Genomic DNA, 21,816 nt, shown 5'->3' on the forward strand with positions numbered 1-21,816 from the left:
TGCTGAAGATCTGGAACTCAAGCCAGGTATTGCAACATGGTATGTGGGTATTTTAAGCACATGTATTTAATGCTTGCCGCAAGAATGCAGATTTCATGTCACATATTTTAAACAAATCACACTTTTTGTAGAGGTGCAGATCAATGTCACCTAAAAGACTTAAAGTAACTTATTCTAACTTTACATGATTAGCTTAGTCTTCACTCAGCAAAGAAATGGAAACTCATCTGAACAATTGGTTGACTGTACCATTTAGGGGAGTGAACTAGAAAACAACCACTGTGGCTTTAGATAATTCTTAAAAACTTGGGAGGACTGAAGAAAAGTAAACAGAATCAGTTCAAGGCTGGTGTAACAAACTGATGACAATTCTGCCAAAGTAGCACTGTTCCTTTCTCCTGGCTTAGAATATCAAATGCAAATTTATACAAAAATGCATCCTGGAATAATGAAATGCAAATGAAACAACAACAACAAAACCTTGTGTCAAATACTCTAGGACACATCTAGAGGCATGAATCGATGGAAAAGACTTAGAAGGGGTATGTATCTAGTCTTACAGTTTGCTTTACAAGTTGTAACCACAAGCTAAATAAGAAAGTGAACTTCCAGAATCTTGAATGCAAGCAAATTATAAGGCATATATGTAAAGCTATGGGTACTTTTGGTTGATTAGAGAAGGAACCAGACCACAAGAAATGTGACTAAATTAGCAGAGGGGCTTATCACAGGTGGTAGGTTACCTCTGCTGAGCAAATAAGCCCCTCCCCCCTTTTTTAAAAGATTTATTTATTTTTACTGAAAGTCAGATATACAGAGAGGAGGAAAGACAGAGAGGAAGATCTTCATCCAATGGCTCACTCTCCAAGCAGCCGCAATGGCGGGAGCTGAGCCAATCCAAAGCCAGGAGCCAGGAGCTTCCTCCAGGTCTCCCACATAGGTGCAGGGTCCCAAAGCTTTGGGCTGTCCTCTACTGCTTTCCCAGACCACCTGCAGGGAGCTAGATGGGAAGCACAGTTGCCAGGATTAGAACTGGTGCCCATATGGAATCCCAGTGTGTTCAAGGTAAGGACTTTAACCGCTATGCTATTGCGCCGGGCCCAATAAGCCCTCTTTGAAAGACTTAAGAAATCAGACAGACCCTTTGATCACTGCCTATTTTAGGAAGCGACTTACATCTTCAGTAAAAGTCTTCATTCTTAGACATTATGCCCAGAATACAGGGAATAGGATGGTACCATGACTTTGCACAGATTCCTTATAGCAGTCAGGCATGTTTATGAGAAAATGATATATACCATATAAAACATCAGTAGAAAGAGCATCTCCTAACAACGAGAATCTTCAAGTTAACATTCCATATGGTATATGAACCCCCAAAAATCATAAATGACTTTCCTAAATATTTAACAGATGCATAAAAAGTTCTATTCATGTAAAAACTAAATGTGCAAAATCAAATGGACATTTTATTGACTAAAATTGTTAATCTGTAGAAGGTAGAATTAAATTATCATAAATAGTGGTTAGAATAACAGAATAACAGGAAAAGATAATACAGCTTTTTACCACCACTATTTAAAAAATACTAGTATTTACAGTTCAAAGATGGTAAAGAGAAAAAGGTTTGCCCTGTCAGGAAATATGGGAGAGAGTTGCTGCTTCTCTCCTGTCTGTACAGCGCCTACTTAAAGTAAGTTTTTGTGGATGTGCACATTACCCATACTATTGCCCAGCTCAAGTTGACCTTGATCTTTTTCATAAACTGTGAGGAAATGCCTCCAAAGGGCACTCATTCCTAGTTCTGGCAGTGGAAACAAAGTTCACTGAAGCATAAATGGCAGAGCATGAGCCAGGTACTTAAGAGACCCAAGTAGTGACTGGTTGCTGGTTATTCTACAAGGAAGTTGATCTAGGCTTAAAACTGCCAAGAAAGAGGCGATAAGACTCACCTTGGTCTTTGACTGAACAACCATATATGGAAATCATATATGGAAATCAAGTACTACAAAAGTATTACAGGATTTTAGAATTTGTAATGTTTTCTGCTTTTGATATTTTGCTAGTTCTTCTAGTAATGAGGGACAAATCTAAAACGAGATACACTCGTCTTGTGGAAGATAACTAAAAGAAAAGAAGGGTAGTCAACATCTACTCTATATTATTATATACCTCCTACTAAGTGCCACACATTAAGCTCCAATGCTTAAGTTTTAAATCCAAAAAGGTAGTTGTTTTTCATATGTAAGGAAGTTAAATCAGATGACTTAAACACACATAAACAAACTGCTAGTTTCCCAAACCCAGGACTATTTCACTCTATGACACCTATATGAGTCTCTGACACCAGTATGATCAAAGGAATTACAGGAATGGTTAACACTGAGATTCTATTAATTAGACTAGTAAACTCTCCCTTACAAAATACCGCTTTTCTGAAAGATGGGGGAAGATCCCAGGGGTACATTCCATATCCTTCTCTGAATACATTAAAAATATTTTTTACTTACAAACATTTTATTTATTTATATATTTGAAAGGCAGAATTACACAGAGGAGAGATAAAGAGAGATCTTCCAAATACTAGTTCACTTGCCAAATGACCCCAGTGGTTGGGAGTGCGCCAGGATGAAGCCAGGAGCCAGCAGCTTCATGCAGGTCACCAATGTGTGTGCAGGTGCCCAAGTATTTAGGAAATCTTACACTGTCTTCCCAGGCACAGTAGCAGAGAGCTGACTGGAAGCGGAACAGTGGGGATATGGACCAGTGCCCATATGGGATGGCAGCACTGGCAGTAGCAGTTTAACCTGCTGCACCAGGACGCCTGAAAGTCAGCATGACAGACAGGGAGGGAGCCAAGGATGCTTCCATCTATGGTTTGACCCTCCCCCTCAATGGCTCTCTCACTATTTAAATAGCATCTAAAATATAGGATTGTCAGGATTAACTGAGTTAACAAGAGGTAGGCACTGGGTGCAGCATTTAAGATGCTACTTAGGGGCCCAGCGCGATGGCACAGTGGTTAAGGTCCTTGCCTTGCAAGCCCGGGATCCCATATGGGTGCCGGTTCTAATCCCGGCAGCCCTGCTTCCCATCCAGCTCCCTGCCTGTAGCCCAGGAAAGCAGTCGAGGATGGCCTAAAGCTTTGGGACCCTGCACCCATGTGGGAGACCCGGAAGAGGCTCCTGGCTGCGGATTGGCTCAGGTCCGGCCATTGTGGCCGCTTGGGGAGTGAATCAATGGACGGAAGATCTTCCTCTCTGTCTCTCCTCTCTGTATATCCGCCTTTCCAATAAAAATAAAATAAACCTTAAAAAAAAGATGCTACTTAGTATGTCTACACCCTATATTACGGTGCCTGAGTTAAAATTCCAGCTCTACTTCTGTTTCCAGCTTCTTGTTAACCATACCTAGGAGGCAACAGGTGATGCCTCCTAGCTTGAGTCCCTGCCATGAACATAGGAGAGTCAGATTTGAGTTCCAGGCTCCTGACTTCAGTCTGGTTCAATCCAGTCTGTTAGTCATTTAGGGAGTGAGACAGCAGATGAAAGATCTGTTTATCTATGTCCCTCTCTCTGCCTTTCAAATAAATGGGAAAAAATTTAAAATTATTTATTTAACAGGCAGAGAGTCCCAGAGAGAAACAAGAGGGAGGGAGAGAGAGAGAGAGAGGGAGTGAGGGAGAAAAAGAGGAAGAGAGAAAGAATATGAGAAAGAAAGATCTTTCATCTTCTAGTTCATAACCCAAATGGCTGCCAAGGTCAGAGCCAGGTCACACTGAAGACAGGAGGCAAGAACAGCTTCCTTTAGGTCTCCCACATGCAGCAGGCCAAGCAACTGGGTCATCCTCTATTGCCCTCCCAGACAGAGCAGTAGGGAGAGCTGGACTGGAAGCGGAGCATCTAGGACCTGAACCTACACTCATATGGGATGCTAGCACCACAGGTAGTACTGCACCACAATGCTGGTCCCACAAATAAATGAAAAAAAAGTTACTATAGGCAAAGCAACCATAAAATTCTAGCACAAAATAAAATATTCAATGAATGTCATTTTTTATTTTTATTATTTGTTCTTAAAAAAAAAAAGCAGCAGATTATGTTCCAAATACATGAACCCTTCACCAACATGGAGACCCAGAGAAAGCTCCTGGCTTTGGCCTGATCCAGTTCTGGCCATGGTGGCCATCTGGGAAGTAAGACAACAGATGGAAGATCTCTCTCTCTCTCTCTCTCTTTCTCCTTCTTTAACTCTGACCTTTAAAGAAACATACATCTTAAAAGGCAATGACTGGTATTTTCCACTTATAATAGAGTTGCTACTTGCTACTCCAAGAGGAACCCACAAAACCAGGTAAACAACGGATGGATTCTCACAGAAACCAGTATGAGCATACTAGTCTATACTGAATAAAAATAATTTCTGGTCATTTTATTCTTTGTTGGTAGTAAGAATAATTAATTCACAACAAAATAAAAATAACATACAAAAGGATTTTTGCATTAATGGGTTAGGCTGTAGCCTGCAATGTTAGTATCTAATACAGGTGCTGTTTTGAATCCCAGCTGCCTCACTTCCACCCAACTCACTGCTAATGTGCCTGGCAAAGTAGCAGCAGATGGTTCAAGTCCTTGGGTCCCTGTACCCATGTAGGAAACCTGGATGAAGCTGATGGCTTCGCCTCTCCCAGACCTGGCCATGGTGGCCATATGTGAAGTGAACCAGTAGATGGAAGACTTCTCTCTCTCTAACTCTGTCTTTCAAGTAACTACAATAAATCTTACAAAAGTTTTCAGTTAAAATTTTAAAATCATTATTCTAAAGACTTTTCAAGTGATTGACAGTCTGGGATGACCTATAAAATATTAAGTATTTATCTTTTTTCATCATGAAAAGATTTTTCCTCAAATGCTGCATTTCTTTTCAGAAAACAGCAGCACAATTGAAAGGACATTAATATTGCAATCATAATAGTAATATGCCCTTAACTCACCTTATAACTCTGGACAAATCTCTCCCTTTCTAGGCTACAATTTCCCCTTTTACAAAGGCAAGATTAGTCCTGACATTCTTTCTGACACCCATATTGAAGAAAACTAAGGTGCTTCAAACAAGATGAAAAATGAACAGATCAACATTTCCAGTGTAAACTAGAAAATAAATCCCTATTTTATAAGGGAAAATAGAATGTCACAGTTGATTCATCCAGTGGCTCTTTACACACATGTATGTATATGTATATGCACCCCAATGCCAGGCCCCACCCTTCATTAACATGCAAACCACAGGATCCATCCCTTCATCCCTCCACCCACACCCCCAATATACCTCAGCTATGGTCATTCTCAGAGCACTGACAGGGGAGAGCTCAATATCCACCAGCTGGGCAGCTTTTAAACTCTGCCCAGTAAAGATTGCGAAAGGATAGAAAACATAGTATAGGGTTAGAATTTTGAGGCAAACATGGACACAATATTAAGCACAGTGTGCAGAAACAAAAATTGAGGGGTGCAATTGGGATTTGGAAAAGTTAGATGACATTTTCAAATTAGTCACAATTTTAAGTTAAGATTGAAAAATCTGTCTACATCTTGCTTCTTCCAATGTTTAACTTCATTCCTCCCAGATTCCAAAGAAGTCAAATTATAGGACATCACTGAGTCATTAATCAAAAGCTGATTAATAAAAAATGGCACTACTGTAAAGGTCAAGGGTTATAATCCAGAGGGAAATGTTTCCGACATTTTTTTGTACAGCTGTTAACAGGGCTGCTTAAAACGGAAGAAATGCAGGTATCTCTGGCAAATGTATTTCTATTAAAGTGGTATCATTAAATTTTGAAATTATAAACTCCCTTAGTTCTGATTCTAAATTCACCAAAAGACATTGTGAATATAATCTGACATCTCTCTCTTTCACTGATTTTGAAAATACGTAATGTTAACACTTGCTTTCTCATTTTGCAAAAAATAGATTGATTTTTTTTAATGTTATCAAATCAGTATTCTGGTTACTTTAAAAATTAAATTATGACAAACATTTTTCATAAAATAAACACAAGCATAAAGATGTGATTAACATCTGCTCTCTCAAAATTGCCAACTGAGTTTATGTTAGTACTTTAACATTTTACGAAATCTCAAAGAAATTATAAAAGACCTACAACTTTTTGTAAAGCCAACAAAAATATTTCCATGCACATATTCATTATTCCATTTATTAATTTTATTCTGGTTAAAATTTAAACACTGGTTTCTCTGGAAGGCCATAACATGAAGAGTCTTATGGAATAAAAGTAAAACTTACAGTGGAATATAGCAAATGAGTATTTTTTCTTCTCATCTCAGTTATTTTAAGATGTTCACTGCTTTGTCAATTTGTTAAAAAGTTATTAGCATGCTAGCTACACCATATAAAGGTACTGGCATGTTACCTACATCACAGAAAGAAGAAATGTCATAGCTCTTTTTTTTTAAACATAGTCCTATATTACCCCAGTTGCAGGCAACTGTCTAAGTTGATTGTACCTAGGCAAGTGTTAAACTGCTGGGAGAAAAGCAGCTAACAGCCGGCAGGCATTCTGGGTCTGGCTAATGCCAAATATGTGCTAACTATACCAGTGTGCCAACATAGTTACCTTTTTTTTTTCTTAAAGATATGTGGGTGGCATAAAAAAAAAGATATGTGGGTGGCAGATGTGGCCACGCCAGCAGAGTCTGGACCACTGGACTCAAAATTCCACCTATGAGGGATACTATAGGATCTGTGGTCTGACCATGGAGTGTACACGGCAGAACTGGGTCTCCTCAGTTGCTGAAGCTCATGTAGTGGGCAGCACACCCACATGAACTTGGGGGACATGACAACCAGTTCACTGAGGCCTGTGGAGGACATCTGGTACTATGGGGTGCAGAACAAACTGGACAGCTTTCCTGGCCAAGGCTTGATAGCAAGTGTATGTGCCAACTGACTCTAAGGCTGAATGTGTCTGCCAATGGATCTTAGAAGGATTTTCTCATCCTTGGAGCAACAAGCTCAACAGCATTTCAGAACCAGGAAAACCGCTTTAGCAGTGTCCTCAGACTATGCTCCACAATGGGGACCCTGTGATATTGGGGGACTGTCCCCCATTCAGAGCAGTGATATGGTTGGGCTGCTGGGAGTGGCCCTCTCTCCATTTTCTCCAGATGTGAGCAAAAGCAGACTGAAGACAGTTGTCCCACCTACTTTCCTCCATTCCTCTACCCTCCCTTCCTGAATCAGTGGTCCATGTGGGCATGCATCCTTAACTATGTAAATATGACCAAAAATAAATTTATTATAAAATTGTAAATATATTTAAAACATTGTTGAAGTATAAAAAAACATAGTCCTAGATTAATAAGACACATTCATTTTTCTGTGTATTTCAAGGATAGTGGTTATTTGAGCACAAACACAACTGAACAAAATAATGAAATGGGGATCTGGAATTCCCTTACAGTATCACTGTCACAAGGCTGGAACTGGAATGGCTGTGGCTTGTGAAATACAGTATTCTCTTGTAAAAACAGCTGAAGATTATAGTCCCGTACCACCTACAGAGAGAAGATAAAACATCTGTAAGTTTTAAGTAAGGTTAAAATGTCTAGTAATTACAGTCTAAAATTTAAGACATTTTCTATTGGTTTCTATCAAAATTAGAAATCATTCAACAATATGGTCAGAAAGAAATCATAACATTACATATCTTATTTTTCATTTTAGATAATGTTACTAATGTGTCTCATTTTCTCAGACATCTAAATTTGGAAAGTATCAGTTTAGAAACTAGCCTGGTAGGGACTAGACAACACATGATACAAGTATTTTAAGACAACAAAAAGATAGCTATCACATAAAGACCTATTCTTGGTAACAGCAGTATATGTGAGTAAACCACACTAGTCTCTGCATGTCTCCCAGCTCTAAAGTTTTAAGGGTCCTTTAAAGGCTCTTTTATGGAGACTATCTTCACTAGGAAGTTGCCAGATAATCTTCATAGCACAAAATAGTTGTTCAGAATACCTGCTACCTTTCTGAGGATGCTGTATTCTAATTGCTATCTTAAGACATACCAACATGACAGACTAAAAAGGAATTCATATATTCAGCTATAGTGAGCAAAACAATAGCCTCTCAAAAGGTACTATGCACTGGCAGGCAGAGAAAATTTTATATTCAGAAACTGGCAAAACAAACAACATAAAAAGATAGCCACGCGGAAAGAATTCACTACTTCCTATACCTTGGGAAAGGGTGAAAATAAGCAACCTATGATTGAGGGAACCTACTTTCTATTTGGTTATAGTGCTTACCCTTTACTTCTCTTTCACTTGCAGTATATCATAGCTCATCAGCACCTTGGCCAGGGGATGGATAGCAGAAACAAAGCTCAAAGTAGATTTGGAGCCTATTCAAACGGTACTCAAGGACTAGAGGAGACGCAGAAAGCAGGTCCTTGCATTTTGCTTATCTGTGAAATTTACCAGTTCTCTGTTGCTTCCCCTCTCAATCAGTTATTAAGAGTGTTTAACAGGTCAAATGTTAAATGCAGGAGTGAGGGGAGAATATACAGATGAATAAAATGAACCAATGAAGCTAACACCTTCAGGAATTTGTAATTCAGAAACTGGGAGAATTAAACTAAACTAATTAAAAAGATACCAAGGAAGTATGTAGATGGTTTCAGGAAAGCAAAAGAGTATGATGTTTAACCCAGACTGAAGGGGTCAGATAGGGTGAGGAGTGGTTAGGGGAATTTGGTCAAGGAAGGTTGGCTATAATCATATTGCCAAAGGGAAATGTATTTCATTCTTCTTTCAGATTCCAATTTAAGCTAGAATATCTGTGAGACCTGTGACACAGCTCTCAGAAGTTCACGCATCCACCGGGCAGAAAAGGTAAGCAGATCAACCTTCTAGTTGCCAGAACGCTCCTCAAGCACTATATTTTTCTGGGGGTTAGAAGTTGGTGGTGGGGGGAGGGGAAGGTGGTCAACGTTTTAAAACTTTAAATATTTGCTACAGAAAACTTCAAACCAATGTAAAAGTATAGACAGAAAAATACATATTCTCATAAACTCATAACCCAGTCCCCCTAAACACACCCTTATAGCTAACACTATTTCATCTATAAACCCACATTATCTCATCCACCCTCATTACACTAAAGCAAGTCCCTGATGTATCATTTCATCTGGAAATATTTTAGAGTGATATCTAAAATCACCGAGATTTTTTTTTAAAGATTTATTTTTATTATTTTTTTAATTGGAAAGGCGGATATACAGAGAGGAGAGACAGAGAGGAAGATCTTCCGTCCGATAATTCACTCCCCAAGTGAGCGCAATGGGTCGATGCTATGCTGATCCGAAGCCAGGAGCCTCTTTTGGGTCTCCCACACGGGTGCAGGTTCCCAAAGCTTTGGGCCGTCCTCGACTGCTTTCCCGGGCCACAGGAAGGGAGCTGGAAGGGAAGCAGGGCTGCCGGGATTAGAACCGGCGCCCATATGGGATCCCGGGCGTGCAAGGCGAGGACCTTTAACCACTTGCGCCACCGCGCCGGGCCCGCTTTTTTTTTTTTTTTTAAAGTAACTTAAAAAATTACAAAGAAGGAGAAAGAGACAGAAACAGAGATCTTCCTTAAGCTGGTTCACTCCCCAAACGGCCAAAACAGCCAGTGTGGTGCCAGGTGGAAGCAATGTGTCTGGAACTCCATCTGGTCTCCCACATGAGTGGTAGAGGCCCAACCACTTGGGGCAATTTTCACTGCTTTCCCAAATGGGTTAGCAGAAAGTGGCTTAAACCGCTATGCCACAATATTGGCCTCAGAGCACTCTGTTAATACATCTACGTGAAATTTTATAGTAGATACTTATACAAGAATCAGAAAGTGCTCACCTTTCCTTGGTTCTTTTTTATTATTATTTTTTAAATTTTAAAGTGTGAAGTGTTTTTAAAGTAAAGAACCAAATAAAATCCCCACAGTGTAACTGGATCTGTTCAGGTTCTTGTCCTACACGAGGACTACAGGCTGCTTCCTTTACCACTCATCTCCCCTCCCAGATGAACTGCTGAAGAAACTGGGGTTTTGTTTCATAGTTTCCTACAGCCTGAGTTTTGTTGACTACATATGGTGTTCTATTTCCTGAAACTGGTGTTTGGATCTAGAGCTTAACTGGGCTCATGTTTTGTTGTCTGGTTATTGTTGGTTTTTCCAAGGTGGTATTTCAGTGGAAAAGGCTGGTGTCTTACTTGCCTGCTTTATTAAAAGCCACAGTCAGCTGAATGATAGTCCCCTAAATGATACTTTCATTTCTTATACTCTGAAAACTGTGTTAGTTATATTTGGAAAGGGTTTTTTGCAAATGCAGTTAAGGTGTTCTGAGATGATTATACTAGATTACCTAGAAATCAAATCCAATGATAAACAAACACATACATACATACACATATGTTTTAAAATACTTGGAAGGCAAAGCAAAAAAGAGGAGGGAGATACAAAGACAGAGATCCTGTATCAACAAGTAATGGGACTGGGCCAGGCCAAAGGCAGGAGTCTCGAACTCCATGTAGGTCTCCATATGGGTGGTGGTGGCTGGCCCAAATATTGGGGCCATCTTTCCTGCTTTTCTTTTTTCTTTTTTTTTTTTTTTTTTAAGATTTTTATTTAATTTTTTATTGGAAAGGCATATATACAGAGAGGATGAGAAACAGAAAGGAAGATCTTCCATCCAATGATTCATTCCCCAAGTGACTGCAATGGCTGGTACTCGCCGATCCAGAGAGCCAGGAGCCATGAGCCAGGACCTCTTCTGGGATTCCCACGTGGGTGTAGGGTCCCAAGGCTTTGGGCCATCCTCGACTGCTTTCCCAGGCCACAAGCGGGGAGCTGGATGGGAAGCAGGGCTGCTGGGATTAAAACTGGCATCCATATGGGATCCCGGCACATGCAAGGTTAGGACTTTAACCACTACACTATTGTGCTGGGCCCTTTCCTTTGGCAGGGAGCTGGATCAGCAGTGGAATAGCTGGGGCTCAAAGAAGCATTTTGATATAGGATGCTGGTGTCACAAGCAGCAGCTTAACCCATTGTATTACAATGTCAGCTCTGATAAATGCCCTCATAAAAGATAACACAAGAGAGATGCCCATGGCTTCATAGTGATGCTATCTTGTGCTGGGCCTCAGCTGTGCCAACATCTCACTTGCTGCCTGGTAACCACAAAGCCACAAGGCAATGATAAAGAGTGCAAACAAGTCAGAGGAGACGCAACAGGATTTGATGGTGTGTGCTACTCATGCACGGGAGAAATACAACAGGGACATTATAGCCTGTATGAAGGAAGAATTTGACAAGAAGTACATCTCCATCAGACCCTGCATTGTGGGGAAGAACTTCGGTAGCACATGACTCATGAAATCAAACATTTCATCTACGTATACCTTAGCCAAATAGTCATTCTTATGTTTAAATCTAGTTAAAAGCAGGGACTCTAGGGGCTATGTTGTGGCAAAGTGAGTAAAGCTGCCATTGCCAACACTGGCATCTCATATGGGCACCAGTTTGTGTTCTGATTGCTTCACTTCTGATTTAGTTAACTTTTTAAGAAAAGATTTATTTATTTTTATTGCAAAATCAGATAGACAGAGAGGAGGAGAGAGGAAGATCTTCTGTCCGTTGATTCACTTCCCAAGCACCCGAAACGGCTGGAGCTGAGCCAATTTGAAGCCAGGAGCCAGAAACTTCTTCCAGGTCTCCCATGCGGGTGCAGGGTCCCAAGGCTTTGGGCTGTCCTTGACTGTTTTCCCAGGCCACAAGCAGGGAGCTGGAAGGGAAGCATGGCTGCCGGGATTAGAACTGGCACCCATATGGGATCCTGGCACATTCAAGGTGAGAACTTTAACTCCTACACTATTGCACTGGGTCCATTATCTAGTTAACTTCTAATGGCCTGGGAAAAGAAGCAGAAGATGCTCCAAGTGTTTCACCCTCTTGCCATTAAAGTGGGAGACCTGGAGAAAGTTTCTGGCTCCTGGCTTCAGTTTGGTTCATTCTTGGCAATTGTGGCCAACAAGGTAGTGAACCAGCAGATGGAAGATCTGTCTGTCCCTCTCTTCCTGTAAATCTTTCAAATAAATAAGTAAGTCTTAAAAAAAAAAAAAGCCATGGACTCTGCTACAAAACTAGCAATCTACCCAGAAGCAAGGACTGCAACTTTAATTCCAAATGCCACAGACCAAAATTTTCAGTGTGTACCATTTGTCTGATAGTGAATATCTGCAATATATTAGAAAAATACTCTTTAACTTGATAATCCAATATAAAAATAATGTGCACATCTTTCTCTCATCCTTTTTTAAAAAATATATTCTGGAAGATGTCCTTAAATTCACAAAAGCTTTCCATTTAATTATTTCTGCTTTTTTGTTTGCACTTAAAATTATTTATTTATTTTTGTTGGAATGGAAGATTAGATACAGAAAGAAGGAGAAACAGAGTGAAAGATCTTCCATCCACTCGTTCACTCCGAGATGGCTATAATGGCCAGAGCTGAGGTGATTTGAACCCAGGGGCATGAACCAGGAACCAGGAGCCTTTTCCAGGTCTCCCTCATGGGTGCAGCATTCCAAGGCTTTGGGCCTTCCTCTACTGCTTTCTCAGGCCATAAGAAGGGAGCTAGATGGGAAGTGGAGAAGCTGGGACATGAACTGGTGTCCATATGAGATCCAAATAGAAGCAACAGTGACAGCTGGGCTGGTCTGAAGCCAGGAACTTCTTCTGGATCTCCCATGTAAGCACTAGGGTCCAAGCGCTGCTTTCCCAGGTGCAATAATAGGGAACTGGATTGGAAATGGAGTAGCTGGGACTTGAATTGGTGTCCAGATGGAATGCCAGCCCAGAAGGCCAGGCTGAGCCAGTTCCCAGTGTCTAAGTCTAACTTCTTGGGTGTTGAAAATGTTTCTTAATTTTTTTGGATCATCTTTGAAGTTCAGAGGCAAAAATTATTTTTGTGTCTTGATGATATACCTTTGTTTTACAGCTTTGTGCAGTATTTTGTTGCAGGTCTCTTATGTATATAATCATGTTAGCACATGGAAGGAAATTTTACTCTTTCTTTCTTCAAATGGGATGCCTTTTATCTCTTTTTTCTTATTTAATTGCTCTAGCTAACACTTTAGTATGATAGGAGCAGTAATGGTCAAAGTGGGCATTTGCATCTTATTCCTAATCTTAGGTGAGTGGAGGCAGAGGGAACCTTTCAGTCTTCCATCTTTAGTATAATATTACCTGGTGATTTTTTTAAATTGGAAAATCGGATATACAGAGAGGAAGATCTTTCATGTACTGACTCACTCCCCAAGTGGCCACAATGGCCAGAGCTAAGCCAATCCAAAGCCAGGAGCCTCTTCTGGGATTCCCACATGGGTACAGGATCCCTAGGCTTTGAGCTGTCCTTGACTGTCTTCCCAGGCCACAGCGGGAAGCAGGGCTGCTGGGATTAGAACTGGTGCCCAAATGGGATACCGGTGCATGCAAGGCAAGGACTATAGACACTAGGCTACCATGCTGGGCCCTAGCTGGCAGTTGTGCACAAATGCTGTCATGTTATCTGGGTTCCCTTTTATTCCTTTGCTGAATTATTTTTTTAAAGGCTTTATTTATTTATTTATTTATTTATTTATTTATTTATTTATTTATTTGAAAACCAGAGAGACAGACAGAGAGGAGATCTTCCCTTCCATTCACTGGTTCCCTCCCCAAATACTACAGCTGAGGTCAGACCAATCTGTTGGAACACAAGACAAGTCTCTCACATGGGTGGTAGGGAATCAAGTACTTGAACTTTGATCTACTGCCTTGAAAGGTGCCTGCTAACAGGAAGCTGGAACTGGAAGTTAGTGGGAATGAGAGTCAAACTCTAGTATTCTGATAATGGCATGCGATGTCAAGTTGGGTTGCAACCTTGATCCAAATGTTTCCCTGATTCCTCTTTCTATTCAAAAAGATATCTGAATTTGTCAAATGCTTTTTCTATGTTTATTGAAAGTACCATAGAGTTCTCCTCTTCTTTGCTTTGTTAAATATTTGGTTAGTCTTAATAATAAGTTTCCAAGGAAATGTTGGATGGCAGTGTTATTTTTCTTAACTGCTAAAAGAACTACTTTACTAATCTAATTGTTGGAAGTTTCTTCATGCATACAGAAAGCAAGCACATGTAAATAAACTATAAAGACCAATGGGGTTCCCTTAGGAGTTACTAAGCTAGAGAAAATATCTATGACAGCATCTGCTTCAGTTACATATACAAGCATTTCATAAAATATTAAGGAGAAAAGCAAGACTCATCAATAATTGAAGTCTTGAAAGCTCCTAGGACCAGCTGTTTTATTCAGTGTAAAAGACAAAGAACACCTTATATGTACAGAGCCATGCTATGAATCATCTCACAGTATTCTTTAGGCCAGGTTACATTTTAGACATGTGGGAAAAATGGATTTTTATATGACACCTTATGTAAGCCAAAAGGCCAAAAAGTGGTGGATGTTTATATGAAAAGATAAATAATGGTCTAAAATTAAATAATAAAAGTGATGCATGGTATACAAACAGGGACACAGGATTAGTCTGTGCTTTTCTACCTTGTCTGTTAAATAGCTCAGCAGTATTATTTTGATTAAAAACTCTAAATATTTGAACTTATTAATCAGTTACTCATATTTGCGATTTTTTTATTATTGTTTTGACTGAAGTTTTTTTGACCTGGCATAATTAACTAAAAGTCTCATTTTATCAAAGTTAAATGTTTTCTTTGTATCAAAGGGAAAACCTTTTTCTCTTTAATGAGCCAATGTACCCCATAATATCAAAATTTTATGATTCTGCTTTTGGTAACCTGATCAAACAAATGCTACATGATAGGTTGGCACAGTAGCCTAGCAAGCTAAGTCTCCACTTGTGGCATTAGTATTTCATATGGGTGCCAGTTCAAGTCTCAACTGGTTCATTTTCCTATCCAGCTTCCTATTGACGGCCTGGGAAAGTAGCAGAGACTGGCACAAGTCTTTGGACTCCTGCACACATGTAGGAGACCTGGAAGAAGCTTCTGGTTCTTGGCTTTAGAACAGTCTCTGGGGAGTCAACCAGTAGATAGAAGCTCTCTCTCTAATTGTTGACTTCCAAATGACAAATAAATCTTAAAAAAAAAAACCCTGTAAAATGTACTTTTAAATAATTAATGGGCTAGTGAGGGGGAATTATAGAAATAACAAGGAAGCTTTACATATAACAAAATGCACTTAAATTCTAAAAAGAACTATAAGAAAAGTGGCAAGACATAAATGGAAAGATAAAACTTAAGGAAACAGCAACATCGCTGAATAGACAGAAACTGGTTCTTGGCAAAAATTAATAGTAAAACAGACTGGTATATCTCATTAAAGTAAGAAAGCATAAATAATTCTAGAAATAAAAGAGGAGACAACCATGTATAAACCAATAACAATGTATTCTTGGAAAAATGTAAGTTATTAAAAAAATGAAAATAGCAATAAACAAAGTTTTTTCTAAAGTAAAAAATCTATCACTCTAAAAGAAACAAAGACACAATGCTTATAATGTTCGGTTTTTCAACAATCTCTTCTGAAACACTTTACACACATACACACACAAATTAGAATTGTGTAGTCAAAACTTATATGTCCACCACCTACACTCTGCAATTAACACTAATTTTCTTTCACAATTAACACTAATTTATCCATCTAACATTTGCCCTTCCTTGTGCACATCAATGTTTTTATATCTTTTATTGGACCCTAAAGCATAAAACAGGAAAAACAGATACGAAGGAAGACTTCAAGGTACCAGGCCTTATATTTACAAGTCAACTAGGCATATTTAATACTTGTCTAAAAATACATTTGGGAACTCTGATATGCTGAAAATAAAAATATACACATAAAGGAGATGTCCGAGATGAAGCGTGGTTTGCCTCCTTTCATTCATATATTTGGGCACTGTTGTAAAGATGACAGTGATCCCATTATAAATAATGGTTAAAAATGCAAGCTAGTTCCCCCTAACTTCCAAAAAACAGAAGTGAACAGGATGTTTCAAAAGTATCAGTTATAAAATGCATATCTTTTTATAACTGCAAACTTTAGTCAGGAAACATTACATATATACTTAATTTATCAGAAGGAAAGTAAAAGTAATCAAAGTAACAATTTTTCTAATGGACAACTTGATTACTGGGAAAAATTGATCATCTAGAAGAAAATAAATTATATTGATTCTCTGTACACAATTAACATGCAAAGTTAATGAATGTTAACACTTTAAATGAAAGACTGACAGCTTATAGGAAGTAACGCAAAATTTCTTGAAAACCAAGATACAATAGTAGTCACGGTTTTTAGATATTTTTATTGGAGAGTCAGATATACAGAGAGGAGAGACAGAGAGGAAGATCTTCCATCTGTTGATTCACTCCCCAAGCGGCTGCAACGGCTGGAGCTGAGTCGATCCAAAGCCAGGAACCAGGACCTCTTTTGGGTCTTCCACATGGGTGCAGGGTTCCAAGGCTTTGGGCCGTCCTCCACTACTTTCCCAGGCCACAAGCAGGGAGCTGGATGGGAAGTGGGGCCACCAGGATTGGAACTGGTGCTCATGAGATCCTGGTGTGTGCAAGGCGAGGGCTTTAGCCACTAGGCTACTGCACCGGGCCCAGTATTCATCACTTTTAAGAAAGATTTGTCGGGGTAAGGGGGTCTGGTAGGGCCTGCACTGCTTGTCTCGGGTCCTTGGCCTGCCAAGCAGTGGGTACTGGGTCCATGAACCATGGGGCGGAGGGTCTGGGGTCTTGTTCAACCTTTGTGGTAGGCACTGGGATTGTGAGCCTCAGGGATTGAGGTTCCAGCAAGGCCTGAGTCACTTGGCCCAGGTCCTTGACCAACCTGCGTGGTGGGTGCCAGGTCTTTGTGCTCCAGGGGCAGGAGTTCTGGCAGGGCTCAGGCTGCCTGGCCTTGGTCCTTGGCCTGCCTAAGTGGTGAGTACTGGGTCTGTGAGCACTGGGAGTGGGGAGTCTGGCAGGGCTCTGTCACTTGGCTCAGGTCCTTAGCCCACCTGAGTGGTGGGTGCCTGGTCCATGAGCCTCGGAGGTGGTGGGTCCAGCAGGGCCAGGGTCACCTGGTTAGGGTCCTCAGCCTTCCTGTGAGAACTGATCCTCCTCAGTGGAAAGGATGGAGTAGTGGACAGCTGGCCCAGATCCATATGGAGGATATGGCAGCGCATCGAGCTCTGCAGGGATATCTGTACCATCCCAGAGGAAGGAGGACAGAACAAACTGGACAACTACCCTTGCCAAACGACAGTGAATATCTGGGCAAATGGAGACTCTTGAGGTCGACTATGTCAGCCAGCGGACAATGAAAAGGTGTTCCCTCATCCTTGGGTTAGTGAGATCGAAAACATTTCAGAACTAATGAAACCACCTGGGCAGAACTGTCAGAATATGCACCACACTGAGATCCTGGCTTGATATCCAGTGGCCATTCCCCATCCCTCAGTTCTGCAGCAGCTGGAAGGCTAGGTATGGTTTCTCCCCTTATCCCTCTTCCCCACCCCACTCAAACAAGAAGGAGAAACAAAAAAATTTGGAAACAATGATCACACCCACTTTTCCCTAACCTTTGATCATCCCATTCTGATCAAATATGTTAACAACATCTAAAATGAAAAATTAATTAAAAAAGAAAGATTCGTTTACTTGTGAAACAGAGAGTGAGTAGAGAGAAAGAGAGGGAGATCTTTCCACCTGCTAATTGGCTATATCAGGCAGTGCTGGACAGGCAGATGCCAGCAGCCAGACTCCAACTGGGTATCCCACATGGAGGACAGAAGCCCAACTTGAGTTATCATCCACTGCTTTCTCAGGCACATTAGTGGAAAACTACAATCAAAATGGAGCAGCCAGGACTTTAACTGGTGCCCATATGAGATATCAGCAACATAGGTAGAAGATTTAAACCACCGAGCCACAAAGCTGGCATTTATATTTTTAAAATAAGCTATAAATTTAAAAATTTTTTACATCAGTTATAAAATGATACTTTGCCTTTTGTATTCCTTGATTGTTCTTTGCACATGAGCTAACAGGCCCATATGACTGGTTACATTCAAAATGGATACTGTCATATCTAGTAGCATGTTATTTAACTTCATGGCTTTGTAAATTTCCATTTTTCTTCCTGTTGTTGATTTTTGTACTGTGACTTTTCATTTAAGGGGATGTACAGTAACTGTGAAATGGAGACTAACATATCCAGATGTGAGGATACAAGGTAGTATGCATCTCTATCTCCAGACAAAGATGGACTTACAATGAAGCTGTTTACTATATCTTGACAATAGGATGCTGGACTCTCTGCTATTGTCCATGCCCACAATGATGGGCATATGACTGTGTATGAAGAACTATACTTTAGCAATGATATAGAGAAACTGGGTGGGGGGGTGGGGAGGGGATAAGGGAAATTTTTGGAGCCTATGAAACTGTATCATAAAATGATAATAATAATTGTAAATAAAAAAGATTAAAAAATAAAATATACCTGAATGAAAGATTATCTCTTTAAATTGTTCTCAAGCACAATGTGTGTGGCCATGGGTTGATGCTCTGCACCAGCCTGCATTATCACCTCCCTTTATATCCTTGGTGACAGCACAAATTTCATCAAACATTGATATGGAGAGGAGAACATAATTTTTCCATATTGTGAGAAGGAAAGCTGTTTCTGAGAGACCTGTTCCTTTTTTTTTAAAAAAATTAATTACATTGCATTATGTGACACAGTGTCATAGGCTCTGGGATTCCCTCAACCCCTCCCATTACCCTCCCCCCATGGTGGATTCCTCCCCCCCTTGTTGCAGTATTACAGATCAAATTCAGTTGAGATTCTTTCATTGCAAGCATATACCAAGCAAAGAGTCCAGCATCTAACTGTCCAGGTAAATTCAACGGTTTCTTTGGGAGACCATCTCTGGTCTGAAGGTAGAGCTGGAAGAATATCATACCGATCAATTAAAAGCCACAACATAACATCACATCAACAACTGTTTACAACATTATGGAATCAATTGACATGGTATTGAGTAACCAGTATGTTAAAAAATGCAAGTTCTTAACCACATCCTGTGACTACTTCATTGACATTTCGATTCTAGTTTATACAGAACCAGCTTCTATACACCTTTAAATGGCTATAGGGTACTATTCAGCAGTCTTGTGTCTATTTTCATTTTAGTATTTAGCAGTTTATAGTGTTGAAGCATAATTCTGCTGAACTTGGCAGTTTTTAGGATAGTCTAAACTGGCTTATAACTCTAACAAGGCATATGTCAACAGTTTAGGTGTAGAACAGTTTTAGGAGGGGTGTGTAGAGAAATCTTCAATACCTTAGTGAGTAGTAACTAATCTTTGTGTGCTACCTAGTAAAGTATATGCGAATCCACACTGCCCGTTTCCTGTCTGGTTCTAAGTATTTCCGTTGATCTCTGTCTATTCTAATTTTGTTTGTTTGTTTGGGGGGGAGCTCCGGAGTGACCCTGATGGTCATTGCAAGAGAGGAAGGGGATCCAAAGTTGAAACTAAGTATGAACCAGAGAAAGCTCCTCTCCCTAGTCCCGAAGGGAGTGTAATGTTCTGTTTCTGCGGACCGTTTAGGGCTCCTGGCTGTTGTTCCGATGGCCTTGGATCCTGCAAGGAAGGATTTGGGCTTCTTCCATCCCATGTGGTAGATCCAAACGGAGGTGGATGCCCTCAGAGTTCTAGGCCTCCAAAGGTACTCCAATTCCCCGTGGTCTCCTTGACAGTTGGGATGTAGTCCTTGGTGCCTGTACTGATAGTCCTTGGTGGGGATCTGGGAGTCTCCAGGGTTGGGATACAAGCCTCCTCCTGTCCACCTGCTCCACTTTGGGGTGCCCCCCTGCTCTGTGCATATGACCTACTGTTAAGAGATTGTTAGGATTGCTTCTTGATTCCCCCATATGTCTTTGTAGTTTTACGAATATCTAATGCTGATTCGAATCTGTTGTCTAGGAGTTACCTGTTATGTTCTTGATAGGTTATACTTCACGTCATCCTCACATATTCTAGGAGATGGAAGATTCTGAGAGACCTGTTCTTATAGTATTCAGCTACTATCATTAGGACCCCCACTTTTTATGCAAAACAACTTGAGTTCTAAAACAAATAACTTCAGTTATTTAAGCACCACACACTGTATGTAACATACCTTATTGGAGTTTTCTAATAAAAACTGGAATGTATTCTGCACAGCTTGACATGTTTCCAGCTCCGTCCGGCTGAAGGCTATTAAATAATCCTTGAGGTGGTCATACACATTTCCATCAAGAGCCTATAATAAAAAAGCAAACAAAAGCAAAAAATATGATAAAACTTGGCTCCTATTACAAAAACTGCATGTGCAGTTTAGAATCAAAGGGGTTGGCACGATGATTCAACTAATCCTCGATCTGCCAGTGCCAGCATCCCACATGGGTGCTGGTTTGGCTACTCTACCTCCCTTCCAGCTCCCTGTTTGGGCCAGGGAAAGTGGTAGAGGATTGTGCGTTGCCTTGGGCCCTTGTACCTGCAAGGGAGATCTTGAAGAAGCTCTTGGCTCCTTGCTTTGGATAGGTTCAGCTCTGGCCTGTAGTGGTCACTTGGGGAATGAACTAGAGGAAGAAAGATCTTTCTGTCTCTCCTTCAATTAGTAAACACGCCTTTCCATTAAAAATAAATAAATCTGTAAAAATCAGTCATTAGTAATAAGTGGACAAAAGATACAGATTGCTACAGAAGAATAAATACAAATAATTATCACTTAGAAAAATGCTGAGCCTTTCTAATTAGACAGAAACCAAAAAAGATAAAACTCATTTCTGCTAAAGCTGTAAGAAAATGAAACACAATTTGGAAATAAAATGTATGGGTTCTGATCTTTGTTCAATTGCTTATTATCTTCTGCAACCAATTCCTAATAGAGAAGGCATAGGAATCAAATGAAATACTCTGTGTGAAGTCAGCTAGGTTGGGAACAGATTAGATACCCAACCATTAATACCCATTTTTCCTCATCCATTATTGGTAACATTGTACATTACAATATACTTATTAAGGAGCATGTGAGACTCAGACTCAGTTCCCAGCTTCTATCTTCAGCCTGCCCCAGTCCCAGCCATTGCAATCATTTGGGAAATGAACTAGAAGAATTTCTCTCCCTACTCCATCTCTTTTTGTCTCTCTCTTCTCCTATCACTCTTTTAACTATTTCCTTTTTAGAATAAACAAAAATTAAAACCTCAAATATTAAGCAGCCCTATCCATTTCAAATCAGCTAGGTACTAGCAACAAAATATAGAATAATCTATGACCCACCTCTCTTTTTTCCCTCTCCCTCACTACATTCCCCCCCCTCTCTGTAACTCTTTCAAGTAAAAAAAAATTCTAAAAGTTAGATATTAATACTAAATATAGAAAAATGACTTAGAAATCTTGTTCTGGGGAAGAAATATCCATGTAGTACCTATGAAAGGTACTATTTCTATTTGTTAGGAGTCTTTAAAAACGGGGGAAAAAAAGAGAAAAATCACTAAAAGTTTTTTCCTAAATTTTCTTTTGTCTTTATCATCATCATAGTCACTTTTATTGTTAGAAATGTGTAGAAAGATGGGTTGGGTGGGTAGAAGAGAAATAAGCTGGCTCCCATCTGCTTACTTAAATGCGTACAAC

At 40.0% G+C, this 21,816-nt stretch overlaps 1 protein-coding gene across 4 annotated transcripts in view; it reads right to left on the bottom strand.

Annotated features, from left to right (window-relative positions):
- FCHSD2 (FCH and double SH3 domains 2) overlaps positions 1-21,816 on the bottom strand; it is a 245,109-nt gene that overhangs the window by 45,177 nt on the left and 178,116 nt on the right. For 3 of the 4 annotated variants that reach the window (XM_040964120.1, XM_040964121.1, XM_040964119.1), the window contains exons 9-10: positions 20,318-20,440; positions 7,482-7,577 (exon numbers count right to left, since the gene is read on the bottom strand). In XM_040964120.1, the coding sequence (XP_040820054.1) occupies positions 7,482-7,577; positions 20,318-20,440 (219 nt within the window). Of the gene's footprint in view, positions 1-5,328; positions 5,401-7,481; positions 7,578-20,317; positions 20,441-21,816 lie in introns of all 4 variants that reach the window. The other variant, XM_040964118.1, reaches the window with a different exon arrangement.

The sequence above is a fragment of the Ochotona curzoniae genome, unplaced genomic scaffold (assembly GCF_017591425.1).
Source record: "Ochotona curzoniae isolate NIBS_2020 unplaced genomic scaffold, NIBS_Ocur_1.0 scaffold_3223, whole genome shotgun sequence".
In the NCBI taxonomy this organism is placed as follows: domain Eukaryota; kingdom Metazoa; phylum Chordata; class Mammalia; order Lagomorpha; family Ochotonidae; genus Ochotona; species Ochotona curzoniae.